The 19,173-nt window shown below is 44.9% G+C and overlaps 1 protein-coding gene across 2 annotated transcripts in view; it reads right to left on the reverse strand.

Moving 5' to 3' along the window:
• The window catches only part of ACTG2 (actin, gamma 2, smooth muscle, enteric), a 29,275-nt gene extending 14,322 nt beyond the window's left edge, over positions 1–14,953 (reverse strand). The window contains exons 1-3 of one of the 2 annotated variants that reach the window (XM_008064384.1): positions 14,874–14,953; positions 4,832–4,991; positions 3,400–3,528 (exon numbers count right to left, since the gene is read on the reverse strand). In XM_008064384.1, the coding sequence (XP_008062575.1) occupies positions 3,400–3,528; positions 4,832–4,957 (255 nt within the window). In that variant the 5' untranslated portion in view covers positions 4,958–4,991; positions 14,874–14,953. The remainder of the gene's footprint in view (positions 1–3,399; positions 3,529–4,831; positions 4,992–14,873) is intronic. The other variant, XM_008064385.1, reaches the window with a different exon arrangement.
• Between the last annotated feature and the right edge of the window lie 4,220 nt (positions 14,954–19,173).

A 19,173-nucleotide genomic window follows, 5' to 3' on the forward strand; every position in this document is an offset into this window, starting at 1 on the left:
CTTTTTTTTTTTTTTTTTTAAGAGATGGGGCAACCCTCTTAGGTTCCCTCCCACTGTGGGAGCTTTTCTGTCCTTTTGATAAATCCTGGTTAAAAAAAGAGAGGGAGAGAGACAGGGCCGCTCTCTCTCTGTCACCCAGGCTAGAGTACAGTGATGTAATCAGCTCATTGCAGCCTTGAACAACTGAGCTCAGGAGATCTTCCCACCTCAGACTCCCAAGTACCCAGGGACTATAGGCACACTACCATACCCAGCTTATTTTTTACTTTTTGTAAGGAAAGAGTCTTGCTATGTTGCCCAGGCTGGTCTCAAACTCTTGAGCTCAAGCAATCCTCACATTTCAATCTCCCAAAGTGCTGGGATTACAGATATGAGCCACTGTGCCCAGCCTATTTCATATTTTAAAAGTGAGAACAAGTTGGGCTCAGTGACTCATACCTGTAATACCAGTGCTTTGGGAGACCAGGGCAGGAAAATTTCTTGAGGCCTAGAGTTCAAGACCAGGCTGGGCAACCTAGTGAGAACTCATCTCTACAAAAAAATATTAGCCAGGCATGGTGGCCTGTGTTTGTAGTCCCAGCTACTCAGGAGGCTGAGGTGGGAGGATTACCTGAACCCAGGAGTTGAAGGCTACAATGAGCCGTGACCATGCCACTGGACAACAGAGTGAGACCCTGACTCAAAATAAATAAAATATAAAATAATTTAATAGTTTAAAAAAATCAACTTAGTTGTTTCACTTTGAATTTTTTATTTGTTTCAAGTGAGTTTAAAGTCTTTCACATTCTCAATATTTTATAATTTTTATTTGTCAGATTAACTGTTTATGTTCTTTAATTGTTTGGGGGACACTTTGTTTGTTTGTTTGTTTTTTGGGTTGGAGTCTCACTGTCACCCAGGCTGGAGTGCAGTGGCATGCTCCTGGCCACCACAGCCTCAACCTACTGGGCTCAGGTAATCCTTCTGCCTCAGCCTTCCAAGTAGCTGGAACTACAGGCATGCGCCACCATGCCTGGCTAATTTTTTTTTGTAGAGATGAAGTCTCACTATGTTGCCCAGATTTTCATAAAAATCTAACTATATGCTCCACATGTACTTTATTATGTATATTATTTACATTTTTATATTCAACTTTTATATTCAATTGATATGTGTTTGGTGAAATGGTATGAGGTAAGGGTTATAAAAAGATTCCCCAGCCCCTGAATAACTAATCAGTTGTCCTAGAATAATTCATTGAATAATCCTTTTCTTCTCTCTGATGTTAGAAGTTTTATTCACTACATATTTCCTATTTCCTCTTTTCCTTTGTGCTAGTGTCAGATTGTCTTAATTTTTATAACTTTGTATTACATTTTAACATCTGGATATGGCAAGTTTCCCCTCATAATTTTTCTTAATCATTTGGTTCTCATAATTTTTACCTACTTAATTCTGCAAATATTCTTCCTGATGATTTTGCATAATTTTTATAATAGTGACAATGAGCCTAAAATTAATTTGAGATATTTGATATGTGTACCCTAGATCTTTTTTCTTTTACATCACATAATATATTTTAAAGGATTTCCTTAAAAAGTTCACACATTGTCACTAATATGAATAAAATATGAATAAAATATTTTGTCAGCCGGACTCGGTGGCTCAGCCTGTAATCCCACGCCTTTGGGAGGCTGAGGTGAGTGGATTGCCTGAGCCCGCAGGTTCAAGACCCACCTGGGCAGCGAGACCTCATCTCTACAATAAATCAAAAAATCAGCTGGGCGTGGTAGCGCATGCCTGTAATTCCGGCAACTTGGAAGGCTGAGGCGGAAGGATCGCTGGAGCCCAGCAGGTCGAGGCTGCGGTGGCCGGGAGCGGCCACGGCACTCCAGTCTGGGCGACAGAGTGAGACTCCAACTCAAAAAATATATATATATATTGTCTATTATGTTTCCCAATTAGATATTGTTAGGTAGATACAAATATGTGTCATTTCTTGAGCACTAAGTATGTTCCATGCTTAGTTATACTAAATATTTACCTAATTTAGTCTTCAAAGCAACCTCATGTAGAAAGGTGTTTTGTTGTTGTTTGCTTTGTTTTGTTTTTGTTTTTTTAGGTGGGTGTCTCCCTTTGTTGCCTAGGCAGGAGTACAGTGGCTCACTGCAGCCTCGAACTCCTGCAGAGGTGACCTTTCACCTCAATCTTCCAAGTAACTGGGACTACAGGTGCATACCACCATGCCTGACTAATTTTTTGATATTTTGTAGAGGCAAGGTCTCTCTATGTTGCCTATACTGGTCTTGAACTCCTAGGCTCAAGTGAGCCTCCCACCTTGGCCTCCCAAAGTGCTGGAATTGCTGGCGTGAGCCACTGTACCTGGCCAGAAAGTATTTTTATCTTCACTTCACAAAGGAGAAAACTAAGACTTAGAGGGGTGGAATTTGCACCGAGAGCTCTCTGCTGATGACTTCCAAGGTCTGTGCCCTTACTCACTCCACTGTGTAATGCAAAAGCTATTGCATTTATGTGCAATACTTATTTCATATCCAGAGTGACTGAATCTAGGATTTAGAGAAAGTATAAGTGAATTACAGATTTCAAATCAGCATTCTTCATTTCCAGTCGTGACCTGCTCAGTAAGCTCTCTATCACATTTCAAAAGACAGTCATTGCAGAAATAAGAACTCTCAGCCGACTGTCAGCAGAATTGGTCAAAAGAATATTAGAAAGGCTCCATCAGCATTTTGCACACATGATTTTGTTTCTCATGAACTCTGTCATTTAAATATTCCCTCCCCCCTTATTTTCTTAAACAAAAAAGCTTCTAGAAACCCTTAGAGAGTTCTGCATACAACTTTTCATCAGATAATCATCATAACAATCTAGCATCAGTGCACCTATCTGAAGTCACAACAGAGAAAACAAAAAGGAGAGGGTTATCTGCCTCTCTAGAGTCAGCGCAGACATCTTACAGAAGGTAAGCACTGGCTTGGGCACATAATGCAGGAAAGAATGGAGCTGTGGGGTAGGCGGTGCCAGGTCCTCAGATGTCAGGACAGGGAGTTCGGAAGCTACTGTCAGGTTCGTGAGAAGCTACTGAAGATTCCTAAGGAGATGAGTGACCTGAGCTGATCCGTGTTTAGAAAGATAAGCTCTGTAGCAGTGTGGAGAATTAATTGGGTGAATGAGGGCAGGAGACAGAGACACTGGTCGGGAAGCTGTAGCGACAGTTGCAGAAAGATAGGTTGGCAGCTTAGGTTGGAGAAATAGTCTTGGGACTGAGGAGGAAGGAAAGCAAGATGTGAGAAACATTTTGGAGGAAGAGGTGACAGGATACAGTGGCCAATGGGATACGAGGGCCATGATGATATATTATCATTGAAACAAGCACGATAAGGGGGAGTCCACAGATACCTTCTCCATGTCATCCCAGTTGGTGATGATGCCGTGCTCGATCGGGTATTTGAGAGTTAGGATTCCTCGCTTGCTCTGAGCCTCATCCCCCACGTAGCTGTCCTTCTGGCCCATTCCCACCATCACACCCTGCAATGCAGTAGAGGAGGAAAGAGGAGTGAATTGGTGGAGAGCTCTTCACCGGGATGGACTCAGGCACTGGAAGGTCTCTGAAGAAGGATGAAGAGAGGAAAACAAACCTTTCTTCCCCTGGAAACAGGACAGCAAGAGACAGGGATGGAGCAGATATCCCCTGACTATGAAAGTGACAAGAAGAGAGGGTGAGGGAGTTCTTGTGGGTTGATCTCTCTTCTCTCTCCTGGGACAATATCATTTTTTGATAGAAAACAGGGTCTACCCATATACTACTTCCACTTACCTTACTTACACACACACACACAGGACTTGTACTTGCCTCTTCAAATCCCCTGTGCCCACATTTTTACATCTCTTAATCTTTACTCATATTATTCTCTTCCCCTGCTGAAATTCTCCTTATTGCCAGACATCCTCTTTTTTTTTTTTTTTAGTTGGAGTCTCACTCTGTCGCCCATCCTGGAGTGCAGTGGCACGCTCCCGGTTACCACAGCCTCTATCTGCTGGGCTCCTGTGATCCTTCCACCTCAGCCTTCCAAGTAGCTGGAACTACAGGCGCGCGGTTAATTTTTTGATTTATTGTAGAGATGAGGTCTTGCCAAGTGGCCCAGGCAGGTCTCAAACCCGCAGGCTCAGGCAATTCACTCACCTCAGCCTCCCATAGCGTGGGATTACAGGTTGAGCCACAGTCCAGCTGACATCCTCTTTTTTATGAAAACTTCCCTATCCTAAGTACTTTTGTTCAGATTTAATTCCTCCCTCCTTTGTGCTCTCCTGGTGAAATGTTTTGCCTCTATCACAGTCCATGATCTCAAGTTGTGTGCATTTCTTCACAGAGTATACATTCCTTAAAGGTAAGGGCCTTGTTCAGTTGCATATATTTTCTCCCAATCCTAGCAATCCCCAAATTTTAAGCCAGACATAGTAGCATCATTGTATGCCTGATGGATATTGCTTTTGGCCCTGGGTGTTTCTGCTGAGAAATATCAGTTAATCTGATTAACTGCTCCACCAGAGATGACAGGACATAGTGGCCTATGGGATATGAGGGTCATGACGATGTACTATTATTAAGACAAGCACATTAAGGGGAAGTCTCCATGTCATCCCAGTTGGTGATGCTCTATCAGTTGGTGACATCCCAGTTGGTGACAGCTCTATCAGGAAAGAGACCCTTATGCCCAACACACACACACACACACACACACACACACACACACACACAGCTTGCCATAGTCTCCACAATGCAATGCTTACTCCTAGTGACTCAAAGTCTAGGGTGCAGATGAGCACACACCTGGTGGCGAGGGCGGCCCACGATGGAAGGGAAGACAGCCCGGGGGGCATCATCTCCTGCAAAGCCTGCCTTGCACAGGCCAGAGCCATTGTCACACACGAGCGCAGTGGTCTCCTCTTCACACATGGTGAGTGTGGCTGAGTGATCTGGGGTGGAGCACCTTGGGGTTGGGAGAGAAGAGAACTAGTCAGCCACTTGTCAAATCACACTGGAGATAGTTTCTTGGCTTTAGGGCCTGACGCCACCTGCAACCAGGGCCCACTTCCAGGAGGGACAGGCATAGACTTGGCCTCACACTCTCTGGCCGTTGGGCCTCTTCTTTCTACCCTGTTGTTATGGACTGAATTGTGTCCCTTCAAAATTCCTTTTGAAGTCCTAAGCTCCAGTAACTCAGAATGTGACTGTATTTGAAGATAGGGTCTTTAAAGAGGTAATTAAATTAAAATGAGGTTGATTCAACATGGCTGGTATCCAATATGACTACTTCAATAGGGTAGTCTTTATAAGAAGAGGAAAGCAGGGCATGGTAGTTCATGCCTGTAATTCCAGCACTTTGAGGGGCCGAGGCAGGAGGACTATTGGAGCCCAGGAATTTGAGACCAGCCTGGGCAATATGGCAAAACGTTGTCGCTACAAAAAAAATCAAAACATTGACTGGTCATGGTGGTGCGCACCTGTAGTCCCAGCTACTTGGGAAGCTGAGGCAGGAGGATCACCTGAGTCTAGGAGGTTGAGGCTTTGGTGAGATGCATGTGGAAGGTAGGCCATGTGAAGACATGGCAAGAAGGTGGCCATCTACAAGCCAAGAAAAGAAACCATCAAAATAAACCAACACCTTGATTTCGGACTTCTAGTCTCCAGAACTGTGAGGAAATACATTTCTGTTGTTAAACTCCCCCTGTCTGTGGTAATTTATTTTGGCAGCCTTTGCAAGCTGCCTTGAACAAAGACCTGAAGTGGATACAAAGCTTTCTTCCAATGGAGAGAGTCATTAAAGACTTGAAAGTTAGGAAAGGAGTTGTGAAAATTTGCTATATACCTAACAAAGGGTTATTATGAGGGAGAATTAAAAAAATGGAATTATCTTTTGGAGGGTGGGCCCCTTGTAGTACAGGCTTCCCACACCAGGTTAATGTTCCAGAAACCAACCCACTGGCATCAGTGTACCAGCTAACATGGTGAGAGGCTGCGCTTGGCTTCAGTGAATTTGTTTTTGGAGAATCCTTCAGTGTGTTTGCCCATTTTATGATGAATGATTTACGAGCCCACCTGCCCATACTGCGCTGAGTGTTCAGCAGTTTTTGCCCCCCCCCAAAAAGGTGTGACCCTCATGCCCCACCCTCCCTATTCACCTGCTCTCATCCCATGAGACTTTTTTTTGTTTCTCTGGATGAAAAAATTCCTCAAAGTGAAATATTTTGCCAGTGTGGAAGAGGTAAAACAAAAAACAGCAGAAACAGTAAAAGGCATCAAAATTGACAAGCTCAAAAATTGTTCTGAGTAGTGGAAAAAGCATCCCGATAGGTATATTGCATCAAATGGAGAGTACTTAGAAGGTGGCTGAAGTTTAAACATGTAAGAATAAATACACACGTTTTAATAAATAAATTCTGGAATTTTGGGGCTTCCCCTCATACTTATAATATATAAAGAGTTCCTACAAGTCAATAAGAAACAAATAACCTAAAAGAAAAACAAAGACTATGAATAAATGATTGACCAAAGAGGAAATGTAAATACTCAAAAACTATGTGAGAAGAGGCTCAGCCTCACTCGTTACCAAATAAATACAAATTAAATAAGTTCATTTTTCATTTTCTGTTCATAATACTGTTAAAATTCAAAGTTTTATAATAGATGCTGGCAAAGGTGTGAGAAAACTGGTCCTCTTTAACTAGAGAAACAAACAATCACAGTTTGGAAGTATTGCAGTTAAAAGAAGAACAAGGCAGCTTTATTTGGACTGACATGGATAGATTTCTAAACCGTTCTGCTGAGTGAGAAAAGCAAGTTGCAGAATAGAAGGTATAGTATAAACCCATTTATGTGAGTTCTTTTAAAAGCACAGAACGATAGCATGTATTTCCATATTTTTCTATGTGTGGATATAAATACATAGCAAAAAGTTCTGAAAGGATACACCAAGCAGTCTGGTGGTCATTGTGATTACCTCTGGGGCTGGGGGAAGGACTGGGAGGGGAAATGCTGGGTTGTATCTGTATTGTCTTACTTTTTTACAAGGAGATGATATTTGTGTATAGTATATACAATTTAAAATCAATAGCATAACCTATCACTAAGAAATAAAAGATGGGCAACCCCCGGGGTCTTCTCCCACTGTGGGAGCTTTTCTGGCCTCTCAATAAATCCTGCTTTAAAAAAAGAAAGAAAGAAAGAAAGGAAAGATGCAGTAATTTTAGGAGAAATCCACATTCCTAAGGGTAGAAGCACCTTGAAGAGGAAGGGGCAATCTGATAGGAGAGAGGAAAGGAAGGGACTTCATGATGGGACTTGCTGTCTGCTGCCTCAACAGATAGAGAAAACAGAAGTCCCTCCCCCAATGCAGAGATTTGAATTAGAACAGATGCAAAGCGATGAAGGAATTAGGTTTTTCAACATCTGCTGCAGGCCTTCCTTCCTTCCTTCCTTCCTTCCTTCCTTCCTTCCTTCCTTCCTTCCTTCCTAAGTTAGACAGCATCTGACAAATTCTTGGCACTTGGTGATTATGGAAAAGTGATAGAACCTGAGGAGACAGTGAGCAGATTGCTTCCTACCCTGGGATGCCCCAGGTGGGACAGGGCAGAAGCAGGGAAAGGCCCCAGTTGAGGGACTGGGGAAGCAGACTTTCAGAAGTCCAGAGAAAAGAGAAGCACGAGATGCCGAAAGAGAAGGCAGCTATAGGTAGCTCTGTCATGGAGTGGGGAGACAGGTATGGAAACCAGCTAGGCCCAACCAGCTTTGTGCTGAAGCTGGACAGAGAAGACCATGACCAGAGCAAAGAGGAGACAGCCACAGGCCAGCAAGTGCAAAGTCAGAAAGGCTAAGCAGAGACTGAGCAGAAGCTTATTAACACAATTTTAAGACTAAAAGAAAAGGCTTCCCAATTATGTTCAAAGCAGGGCCTGCACTAAGGGAGTGCCCTGCTGTGACTTCTTAAATTCAGCTGTGCTTCTCTCTCTTCTGGTTCTGTGGTCTCTCATGGTCACAGCAATCGAGGCCATACACAGCAGTCAAGTCCTGGCCTCCAGGGCCCAGCATAGGACATCCCTACTGATAAAGCCATGGGGGTAAGCAATAATACAATTAGGTGTATTTACAGTTGCCTGAGTTACTATCACGGAAAGGTGTTAATTAATGAGTCAGTGTCAAGTTGGAAGCAGCAATTATGTCTCAGGGCTCTAATCTTGAGCCTTTCTCATGTGACATTTTAATAAATGAATTGGCTGAAAATATAGAGCACTGGCTGATCAAATATTCAGATAAAGCAGAGCTAGGGGAGAGAGAGAGAGAGTAATATTAAATACGTTGGATGGAAGGGTCAAAATCCAAGAAGATCTCAAATGGCAGAGACAATGAGCTGAACCAAACAAGATTAAATTTAATGGGATGAAGAGTGGGTCTTACATGTGGGTTTCAACCACCAAACTATGAAAGCTCTTGTTTCGCATTGTTGAGCAGGGTTTGATGTCTTGTTAACTGTCAGCAGTGTGCTGTGACCAGAATAAAAGCTATGCCACTCCTGGCTGGTGTACTATGTCCAGTTCTTGAGGCCGGGAGAAGACACTCGCTGCTGGCAAGTGTTAAGTTGTACAACTTTTCTGATGGGAGCCTTGAAAATACTTATCAAAAGCCTTTAAAAATGTTCCTTTCTACTGACTTGACAAAAGGACTTCCAAGAATCTATCCTTGCAAAACAGTCATGGGTGAGTGAAAAGATTTAGTTAAGAACCTGATTATCACAGCTGTATTTAAAATAATCAAAATTAAAAAATAATCAAAATAACAACCTTAATGTCAAAAAGTTATTGTATAATAAATAAATTGGTTTGTGAACTAATTGCCAGAAACCTCCATACAATGGAGAAAGTAGAATGTGTATGCAATGGAAAAGGTGCAAACTGCTTTGTTAGATGAAACACAGCATTATGTAGTGTTGCCATTTTTGATAAAAATGTATTTTTTTTTTTTGAGTCAGAGTTTCACTCTGTTGCCCAGGCTGGAGTGCAGCGGCACACTCACGGCCACCGCAGACTCGACTAGCTGGGCTCAGGGGATCCTTCTGCCTCAGCTTTCCAAGTAGCTGGAACTACAGGCACACATGACACCGGGTTAATTTTTTGATTTATTGTAGAGATGAGGTCACGCCAAGTTGCCCAGACTGGTATCAAACCTGTGGGCTCAGGCAATCCTCTCACCTTGGTCTTCCAAAGTGCTGGGATTATAGGCGTGAGCCACCATGCCCAGCCAAAATGTCCTTTTAATTTAAAAAATGGATGGTCCTCGGGCAACCCCCTGGGTTCTTCTCCCACTGTGGGAGCTTTTCTGTCCTCTTGATAAATCCTGCCTTCCCATTTAAAAAAAAAAGTGTGACCTTCCACACATATTACCGATACCTCAAAGCAGCCCTGAGAAAAGATATCTTTCATTCCATTGTACAGATTTGGAAACCAAGTCTCAGAAAAGGTAAAGAACTTAGACTGAGAGAGGCAGGCTGAGGACGGCTCCAAAGCCTGAGCGTGTGCCTTCCTCACCACCTTAGCAAGTGATCATGACTTCTCCATGTTTGGTCTTTTGCTTCGGCCTGCAGAGTGTTGAGCTGTTGGCAGCAAGCATCCCAAAACAAAAGGGTCTGTGTTCTGTTCTCTCCATGAATTTCCGAGCCCCTCCCATGCCAGAACCAAGTCTGAATTTACTTTTATGGCCCCATCACCTAACTGGGTGTTTAGCACGCAGTGGGGCTATGGTTTGCATGTTGAAATTTAATTGCCATCGTGACAGTATTAAGAGTAAGGTCTTGGAGATGATTAGGCTGTGAGGGTTCCACCCTCATGTCCTTATCTCAGGAATGGATTTGCTGTAAAAAGACAAGTGGGGCTCCCTCTCACTCCCACGTGCCTTTCTCCCGTGTGACGACACAGCAACAAGCCACCTTGGAAGTTGAGAGTGGACCCTTACCAGACATTGAATCTGCTGTCGCCTTGATCTTGGACTTCCCAGTCTCCAGAAATAGAAATAAATGTCTATGGTTTATAAATAACCCAGTCTCAGGTATTCTGTTGTAGCCACCAACATGGAATAAAACAGTAAGTAGGTGCTCATTAAATGCTGAATGACAATCCCATCACCTGAGTGGCCTTTCCCACCCTCCCAGACCTGGTGTGCTCTGCTCCTGGGGTCCCTGAGTCCCACAGTTTGGTCTCATGATGGTTTGATCACACAGGTCTGATTTAGAACTGCATGGAGACAGTTTTCTGCTCAGGTCAGCTAGCTACCACCTGCTAGAACATTTCTTGAGGAGAAAACCACCTTGAAAGCTAGAAGGGAACCAAGAGGCAAAGCCGTGCCTCTATAATTGTCTCACTCTGGGTTCCCCTTGGTTCCCTCTCTTGTGTGTGATTTATAATTCAAACTGTATGACTTCTCAATGAATCCTTTAATTTCCCCTTGGAGTTCCCACATATGGAAAGAAAGAGTGCAGAACTTTGCTTTTTAAGCAGAGCAGCAGCTGAGACAAGCCACAAGGTGACTTCTAGCTGCCAACAATGCCCTTCCGCAGCACTTCAGGTGACTTTAAATCTGCTCCTTTGAGGGCAGAACCAAATGAGAGACCAGGGCTGGGAAGGCCAGGGGAGGACTGGGCCTGGAGTCAAGGCTCTGAGGGGTCCTCCTGCTCTGGGAAGAAGGGCTTCACCCTGGAGCCAGACTCCTGGACTGTCTCTGCCAGGAGAAATCCTAAACCTTCCTCAGCTGCTTTCTGGTAATCTGTGGCTAGACTTAAGCAAGTCAGCTGAACCAGAGCCAAAGTCACTGTGGTTTCCCGGGGTCACAACCGCTTTGCGCTCATGGGAAGCCGAGTGAAATTGTTTTGGCTCTTTCTGCATGAACTACATCTGGGCTTCACTGAGGATGTCACAGAGTTAGAAACACAGTTTTTATCCTCCTACTCCCCCTTAAAGGTGGCCTCAAACCAAAGGCATAATGAGTGCAAATCATTTGCTCACTCACCCATCTCCCTGGTCACCCCAACCCAATGTGAGGACAGCAGTGTTAAAACCCACCCTCCCTACCACTACGAGGGAGACAAGTTTGGCTCCAGAGTTCCTCCCACCTCCCCTTCCTTACCCTTCTCCTCCCTCCTGGGAACCCCCTTCTCACAGCCCGGTTAATGTGTTCCTCTCTGGCCCTCAGTTTTCTCCACTATGAAATAGAAAGGATAATACATATCTTATGAGATGATGGATTAAATGAAAGAATGGAAATAAAGTGCTGTATACATTGCAAATCAGGGAAGGCAGACTCAGGCCCAAGGCTAAGATTAGCTTTCACATTTTTAAATGGTTGGGGGGAAAAAAGCAAAAAAAGAATATTTCATAACTCATGAAATGAAATTCAAATCTCGGTGTCTATAAATAAAGTTTTATTGAAACACAGCCATGCTCACATTTACATATTTCCATGACTGCTTTTGTTAAAACGTAGAATTGAGCAGTTCTGAGAGCCTAAAATATTTACTACCTGGCCTCTACAGAGAAAGTTTGCCAACCCCTGTTGTAAAGGGCCACGGAAAATCATTCTTATTCATCTCTCTTACTGCTCTCCATCAAAACTTGCTCCTAGGAGGAAGCCTGTCATATTGGAAGGAATTGAATGATCCATTTCACAAACCAATGACTATTGGAAGTTGTATTTATGCCATTTCCCAAAGACAGTTCATTTTAGTAGAAAGTTCAAGCCCAAAAAGAAGACCTCTTTAATGGTAAGGTTTCAAACAATAGTTGGGGGCATGTTTTTGGGTGGAGGTTTCAAGTGACATGCAAACAGCTGCCTCTCTGCTTATATATCTGCCTAACATATACACATTTGATCAGAAAACCTGGCAGTGAGAAATCATTTCATGAAAAGCACTGTCATGGTGGAAAATTCTAATGGGACTTCTAATTAACTTCAAGGTATCTTCACTGTTTAAATATACTAATTCAATAAAAAACAACTCTGGGCCGGGTGTGGTGGCTCACGCCTATAGTCCTAGCACTTTGGGAGGTTAAGGTGGGAGAATCGCTTGAGCCCAGGGTTCAAGACCAGTGTGGACAAAAAAAGCAAGACGTCACCTCTAAAAAAAAATCAAAAAGAGGTTGGACATGGTGGCTCACGCCTATAATCCCAGCACTTTGGAAGGCTAAGGTGAGAGGATTGCCTGAACCTATGTGTTTGACACCAGCCTGGGCAACCTGGAGAGACCTCATCTCTACAATACATCAAAAATATTAGCTGGGTGTGGTGGTGCACACTTGTGGTTCCAGTTACTTGGAAGGCTGAGGCGGAAGGATCGCCTGAGCCCAGCAGGTCGAGGCTGTGGTGGCTGTGAGCAGTGTGCCACTGTACTCCAGCCTGGGCAACAGAGTGAGACTCCAACTCAAAAAAATAAAAAAGTTAGACAGGTGTGGAGACACGTGCCAATAGTCCCAGCTACTTGGGAGGCTGAGCCAGAAGGATCACCTGAGCCCAGGAGGTTGAGGCTTCGTGGATAACTCGTGATTGTGCCGCTGTGCTACAGCCTGGGCAACACAGTGAGACTCCAACTCAAAAATAAAAACAAAAATTCTCAACTCTGGTGAGTAATATTTCTGATCCTCAGGAATCCGCTGTTGGCGCCTGCTCTTCTGGCTCTTACCCAGGCTCACGTTCCCTCCCCAGGCTCATCCTTTCCAAACCCCTCTCCCAAACTCCAGACCTGTTGCACATCCGCCCCCTGCGCTTCCTTGCATCTCAGTTCCACACCTCCAGGACTGCTGTCACCCTGGAACTGCCCTCAGAGACTCGTGACCCCCCACCCCGGAGCCCATGCCCCACACCCTGCTGCCTCCCCCTTCCCCAGCAACCCATCACCAGCCCCTCTTTATTCTGCCTCTATGCCACCTGCTGGAGACCATCGTCCACTGCAGCAGCACTCTTGTCCTGCCCAGGCCTCTCTTCTCTCAGCTGCCAAAGCAGTCCCTTCAAAGGGCACCCTCTAGATTAAAACCTTTCCAGGGCCCCTACCGCCTTTAGTACAGCACATAAAGTCCTTACAATTCAGCCCCGCCCACCCCTCTGAATTTAACTCTCCCTGCTTCTTGCCTTTTGATCTAAAGTCATCAGAGTTGAGCCACTTGAGTGCCAAAGACCATGCTGCTTCTTTACCAGGACTGCCCTACTTCTGGAATCGGCTTCCTCCAGGAAGCCTTCTCTGATAACTCCTGAACTGAGTGAGGGACTCCTTCTGGCTTTTATTCCTTCCATATACTTATCTATTCCATGGTTCTCATCTGTTAATGATCTCTTCCAGTGGCTACAGAAGCCCTTTCACTGTCCCTAAGGAGCAGGGACAGGGCCTGGCACCTAATAAGTGCTCAATAAGTGTTGGTACATGAACAAAAGGAAGGAGGAAAGAAATCTCTTCCTAAAGAGATATCCAGGTTTCTCAGACCTGGTATGTAAAATCTCACTGCTCCTTGCAGTTTCTCCAGCATCTATTCATTTCTGCCTGCAGGAAGTTCTGCCACTTTTCAGCCCAAGGGCTGGTCTCAAAGATCAAACTCACATTCAAATAATAAAAGTGAGCACTTAGAGCTTCCCTAAAAAGTGGGGTCCCAGACCAGCAGCCTTAGCACCACCACCAGGGAGCTGGTTAGGAATGCAAATTACCAGGCCCCACCCCAGCCCAATGAACCAGAATCTGGGGTGGGGTGTGTGTGGGGGTCTATATTCTAATGAGCATCCAGGTGAGTCTTGAACATTGAGGCTTCAGGGTCAGGCCCTGATGGCTTTGAGCTGAGCTCTGTATTCTGCATTCTCTCATTCCATCCTCCCAACACCACTGCCAAGTAGACATGATCATTATCTACCCTCATATTATAGGTGAGGAAATTGAGGTCAGGCAGTAACCTTGGTAGCCTGGTGGTCTGCCTCCAAGGCCTATACAACTTCACCAGCCTTCCTCAGCTGTGAAGTGATGCTCGTGGATCCTGACAACAAAAGCGGTCTCATCTTCGTCTGAATTCTAGAACATATGTGTCTGTGTGTGTTGGGTGGGGAAGGAAAAGCAATGGCATTGGCAGGTGGTTTCACAGTCTGGTCTTTTGGATGACTGGCTTATCTTCTCTAGGACTCAGTGTCCTCATCAGAGGAGAATGAACTAGATGGCTCCCACAGTCCTTCTAGCCCTGAAACATCATGATGCCACAGGGCAAGTATGACTTTCCCCATCTCCTCATGGCCCCGTGGCCTTCCGGGGCTGAGAATATTCCCCGTTCACCTCAGCCAAGCACAAGTCAGAAGACAGAGAGATCCACAAAAGAAGAAAATACCTTTCCATTCCCAACACAGACACCTCATGGACTAGATAGCTCAGTATTAGCATTGTTGGCTTTGATTCAATACCCTGAAAAGAAGGTGTTTTTCTGCGAAGTATCTTCTCCCCTAAAACAACCTCCCAGACATTCTGACCCATGACAAAGGACATCATGGTGTTGATGTGTGCTGGTCGGGGAAGCCCGGCAACTAGACTGCAGGCATTGTATCCCAATTGCCCTTCAGTGCAAGGCAGGGAGCACGGTTCCATGCTGGCCCCAAGATGCTCCATGGCCAGACATGCCTTTTCCTGGCAGTGTGCATGCACACTCCAGGCAGCAGTGTGCTTGCAGGTGCCTCTGCCCACCAAGGGCCTTGACGTGTGACCTGGACCAGCGTCATGGAAGCCAGGCCAATCTGAAGGCGCCTCCCGCACCCAGGAGACCAGGCAGCCCCAGAAAGGAAGAAGCTGCAGAAGCTGTACTGTACTCACCGAGTGTATGAGAGGTTCTTCTCCTGGTGACTGAGGGCTGGTGTGTCTTTGGCATAAATACCAGAGCAATATAAAACCCCAGAGGCGGATCTTCTTTAAACAAAGTCCCTAAAAAGGCCAGCTGACGGTGTGTTAGCAATATTACCATATAAGGTGGTTTTTTTCAATAAATTGCCTTGGGGGTAGGGAAGAGGGGGTGTGTAGAGTGAATTATCATTTGAAAAATGTATGCAAAAGGACTCCAGTGGCAACAGCTCTGGGGCTGGTGGATTTGTTCCTTTTATGCTACACTTGCATAAACAAAACTCACACCAGGCCTTATAAGCTGCCCAGACTGAGACCAGATGCAGCTCTGCTCTAGGAGTGAGAACCATACCAAGAATGGCAGTGGGTCTCCTTGGTCCACACCTCCCTCCTCAGGCCCTGCTGCCCGCTGCTCCTGGGTATGCCTGGGACACCCATGCAGTATCCCCAAAATGGGTGCAAATGTGCCTTGCCTGGCACAAACCTGGGACCAATTAAAGCTGAAGGGAAATGCCGTCTGTACCTGGGAAATAAATCCCATGTGCCCTACTCACCTGCTGCCTCTTGGCACAAGCTCCTAACTCCTGAGCTGACTCACCTGGGGTCTCAGGACAGCTTAAGCTTCCTCTGGATCTTCACTTTCTCCTCTCTGTCTCCTTGCCTTACTGGACTCCCTCTCTCAGTCTCTAAATATTGCAGACCAAGGGACCTGCCTCAGGGTTGAGGAACACCTGACAGGACTCACGAGCCTGTAATAGTTTCCAAGTCCTGCGGTTCTTGCTTTTCATTTTTGTAATTCATGCACTTTCTTGCATTATCAGCTACCAGCTCTGTGGTTTTACTTACTTTCTTTTCTTTTCTTTTTTTTTGAGTTAGAGTCTTACTCTGTCGCCCAGGCTGGAGTGCAGTGGCATGCTCAAGGCCACTGCAGCCTCAGACCTGCTGGGCTCAGGTGATCCTTCCACCTCAGCCTTCTAAGTAGCTGGAGCTACATGCCACCACGCCCGGTTAATTTTTTGATTTATTGTAGAGATGAGGTCTCCCCAGGTTGCCTGGGCTGGTCTCAAACCTGTGGGCTCAGGCAATTCTCTCACCTCAGCCTCCCAAAGTGCTGGGATTATAGGCGTGAGCCACCATACCCGGCCGGTTTTACTTTCAACTTCACTTTCCCACAGTCCCAACAATTCACACCTGATCCAGCTTTAAATGATTAACTGCCTGTTGGACATTCTCATCCAGATGATTCCGGCTCTTCAAATGTATCCTGCCCAAAACTGAACCCCTCTCCCCTACTCTTGAAGCTGCTGTGCCCTCCTGGGTTCCCTGTCTCTGAATCCTTTTGCTCAGTCTGGAACCCGCTCTCTTCCTCGTGATCTCATGACTACCTGGGCATCTGCCTGGTGGTCTACCCTCAGAACCACATCTCAGTTCTGTGTTTGCTGGCCCTGAACTACTTTAGGCTCTGGATCTGTCTGGCCTGGATTGGAGCGCAGCTTCCTGATTGGTCTTCCCAACTCTGTTCCATCTTCAACCTGGTGGTTCCCAAAGCATGGGGACCACCAGAATGCCGCAGCTGCATGATGTGGTCAAAATGCAGATTCTCAGGGTTCCTTCAGACCTGTTGAATCAGAAACTCTTAGGGTGGACCTCAGTCATCTGTGTTTTACAGCCCTCCACTCCCACCAAGGTGTCCAGGACACCTGCCCTCCAACAAAAGCAGCATGCATTGCATACTTGCAGTGTGTGAGAGTTCTAGGTAGTTTTGGGTGGCAATGGCTTGCTGCAAATGTGACTTTCCTGTTAACTGAAAATTGAGGCAGGGGGTGGTGTGGACAAGAAGTGTCCTCTGCTGATAGAAGCCAGAGGAAAGATTAAGGAAGGCTTTACACGAGGGACTGTGATTGTCCCCTGTGGAGAAAGGACACTGTCACTATCATGAAGTCCATTTATTCATCTTTGGACCACTGGCCTGAGCCTTTCAAGTTCCCAGAAAAGCCTGCTGCGGCCTCCCCCCAAATAGCCCTCCCCAGTTCAGGAGGGAAGAGGTCTCCCTCATTGGAGCCTTGCTGCATTGAAAGCCACAGTGTTTCATTTTATTTTTTTTGAGTTGGAGTCTCACTCTGTCACCCAGACTGGAGTGCAGTGGCCGCTTCCGGCCACTGCAGCCTCAACCCACTAGGCTCCGACGATCCTTCCGCCTCAGCCTTCCGAGTAGCCAGAATTACAGGCATGTGCTACCATGCCTGGCTGATTTTTTGATTTATTGTAGAGATGAGGTCTCGCCTGCCCAGGCGGGTCTCGAACCCACGGGCTCAGGCAATCCACTCACCTCAGCCTCCCAAAGGCGCAGGATTACAGGCTGAGCCACCGAGCCCGGCTGCTCTTAGAAATTCTTAGGGAGGCTGGAGTCTACCTAGACTTTGATAGGCAGAAGAAGGTGGAAGAAATGTGGAGACCAAGCCAGGTACTCAGTTTTTTATAGTGTGAAGATCCCTGCTCTTAACATTTCTTGTTTGTTTCTGGTTTCAAAAATTCAATGCAAAAAATCCAAAGAATAAAAAAGTGTATGTTTTAGAAGGCAATTGTTCCTTATAATCCCACACAGACCCGAGTGTGTATTCTTTCAAAAACTTTGCCCAGATTTTTTCTAACATTTTTATATTATTTTAGAAAAATGGGATTATGTTATTACATATGTTTTTACAACTGTTCTGAAACTTGTCATGTTCTCTTAATTATACTCTTGGATGTCTTTTCTAAATCAGTTCATATAATTTTTTAAAACCCTCGCATAATTATCCATAATAGGGATATACCATAAATTATCTAACCAATATCTTTTTTTTTTTTAAATGAAATCAGGATTTATTAAGAGGACAGGAAAGCTCCCACAGCGGGAGGGGATCCGAAAGGGTTGCCCACCAATATTTTATTGATGGAGTCTTGGGTCATTTCCAATCTTTTACTTATGCAAATATTGCTGCAATTAATAAAACTTTATACATGTCCCTTTGTGTACATGGTGGGAGTATTTCTTTTCTTTTTTTGACTCAGGGTCTCACTCTGTTGCTGAGGCTGGAGTGCAGTGGCACAATCACAGCTCACTGTAGCCTCAGCTTCCTGGGTTCAGGCCATCCTTCCGCCTCAGCCTCCCAAGTAGCTGGGACTATAGGCATGCACCATCATTCCCCGCTAATTTTTTTTTTTTTGGTAGAGATAAGCACTCACTATGTTGCTTAGGCAGGTCTCAAACTCCTGGGCTCAAGCAATTCTCTCTCCTTGGCCTTCCAAAATGCTGGGATTACAGGGGTGAGCCACCATGCCCAGCCACCCACATAGGAGTATTTCTTTATGGAAAAAGTTTTTTAAAAATATAGTTTATTTAAAAATAAACTAGAGTGAGAAAGAGAAGGGAGAAAGAAGATTCACCTCCCCAAGGTGGGGGAGGGGGCCAAAGCCAGGAAGCATAGTGACAACCATAGCTCAAAGAGCACATGGCCACACCAGAGTCTAGCAAGATAGTGGCCTATGGCAAAAATGTCAAAGTGGAATTGCTTGATCCAGCCAGAACATGTGAGATAGTGATAGAACCAGCCAAATTGTCTTCCAAAAATTTTGGACCAGTTTACACTCCTGCCAACAGGTGTATGAGACCACCTCTCCACATTATTTCAGACATTCAGTACTAATGTTTTTTGTCCACTGTGCTTGTTTATTACATTCGGAAGCATGTTAATTTTCATCTGACTCACCACTTTAAAGTTGCTTAGGTTTTTCCCTAATTATAAAAGCAATACATACAATGGTTTAACAACAACAACAAAAAAGAGAATATGTATTCACAGCTTGAGCAGTTTTCTTCAGTGGGCAGTTTCCCAAATGAGCCATTCTGCTCATTTTGTTCCTCTTGTACCCAAATAAACCATGCAGAGTATTGGCAATTATCCCTGTCTTTAGTTTTTCCTAATAGGAAGTAGAACTTAGCGTCTTCATGCTTTAAAATTATGTGGTAACTAACAAGAATGAACACGTGTGGCATTTATTAACTTTTTTCTTTAAAAATAACTTTTTATCATTCTATTATAAAATACCTGCATACGTATGTTTATCGCAGCATTGTTCACAATAGCAGGAACATGGAACCAACCATACTGCCCATCAAAAGAGGACTGGATTAAAAAAATGTGGTACATATACACGATGGAATATTACGCAGCCATAAAGCAGAACAAAATCACAAACTTTGCAGCAACCTGGATGGAATTAGAGTTTATAA

This window comes from Carlito syrichta, unplaced genomic scaffold, assembly GCF_000164805.1.
Source record: "Carlito syrichta isolate Samal-C Ts95f unplaced genomic scaffold, Tarsius_syrichta-2.0.1 Scaffold307324, whole genome shotgun sequence".
NCBI lineage: Eukaryota > Metazoa > Chordata > Mammalia > Primates > Tarsiidae > Carlito > Carlito syrichta.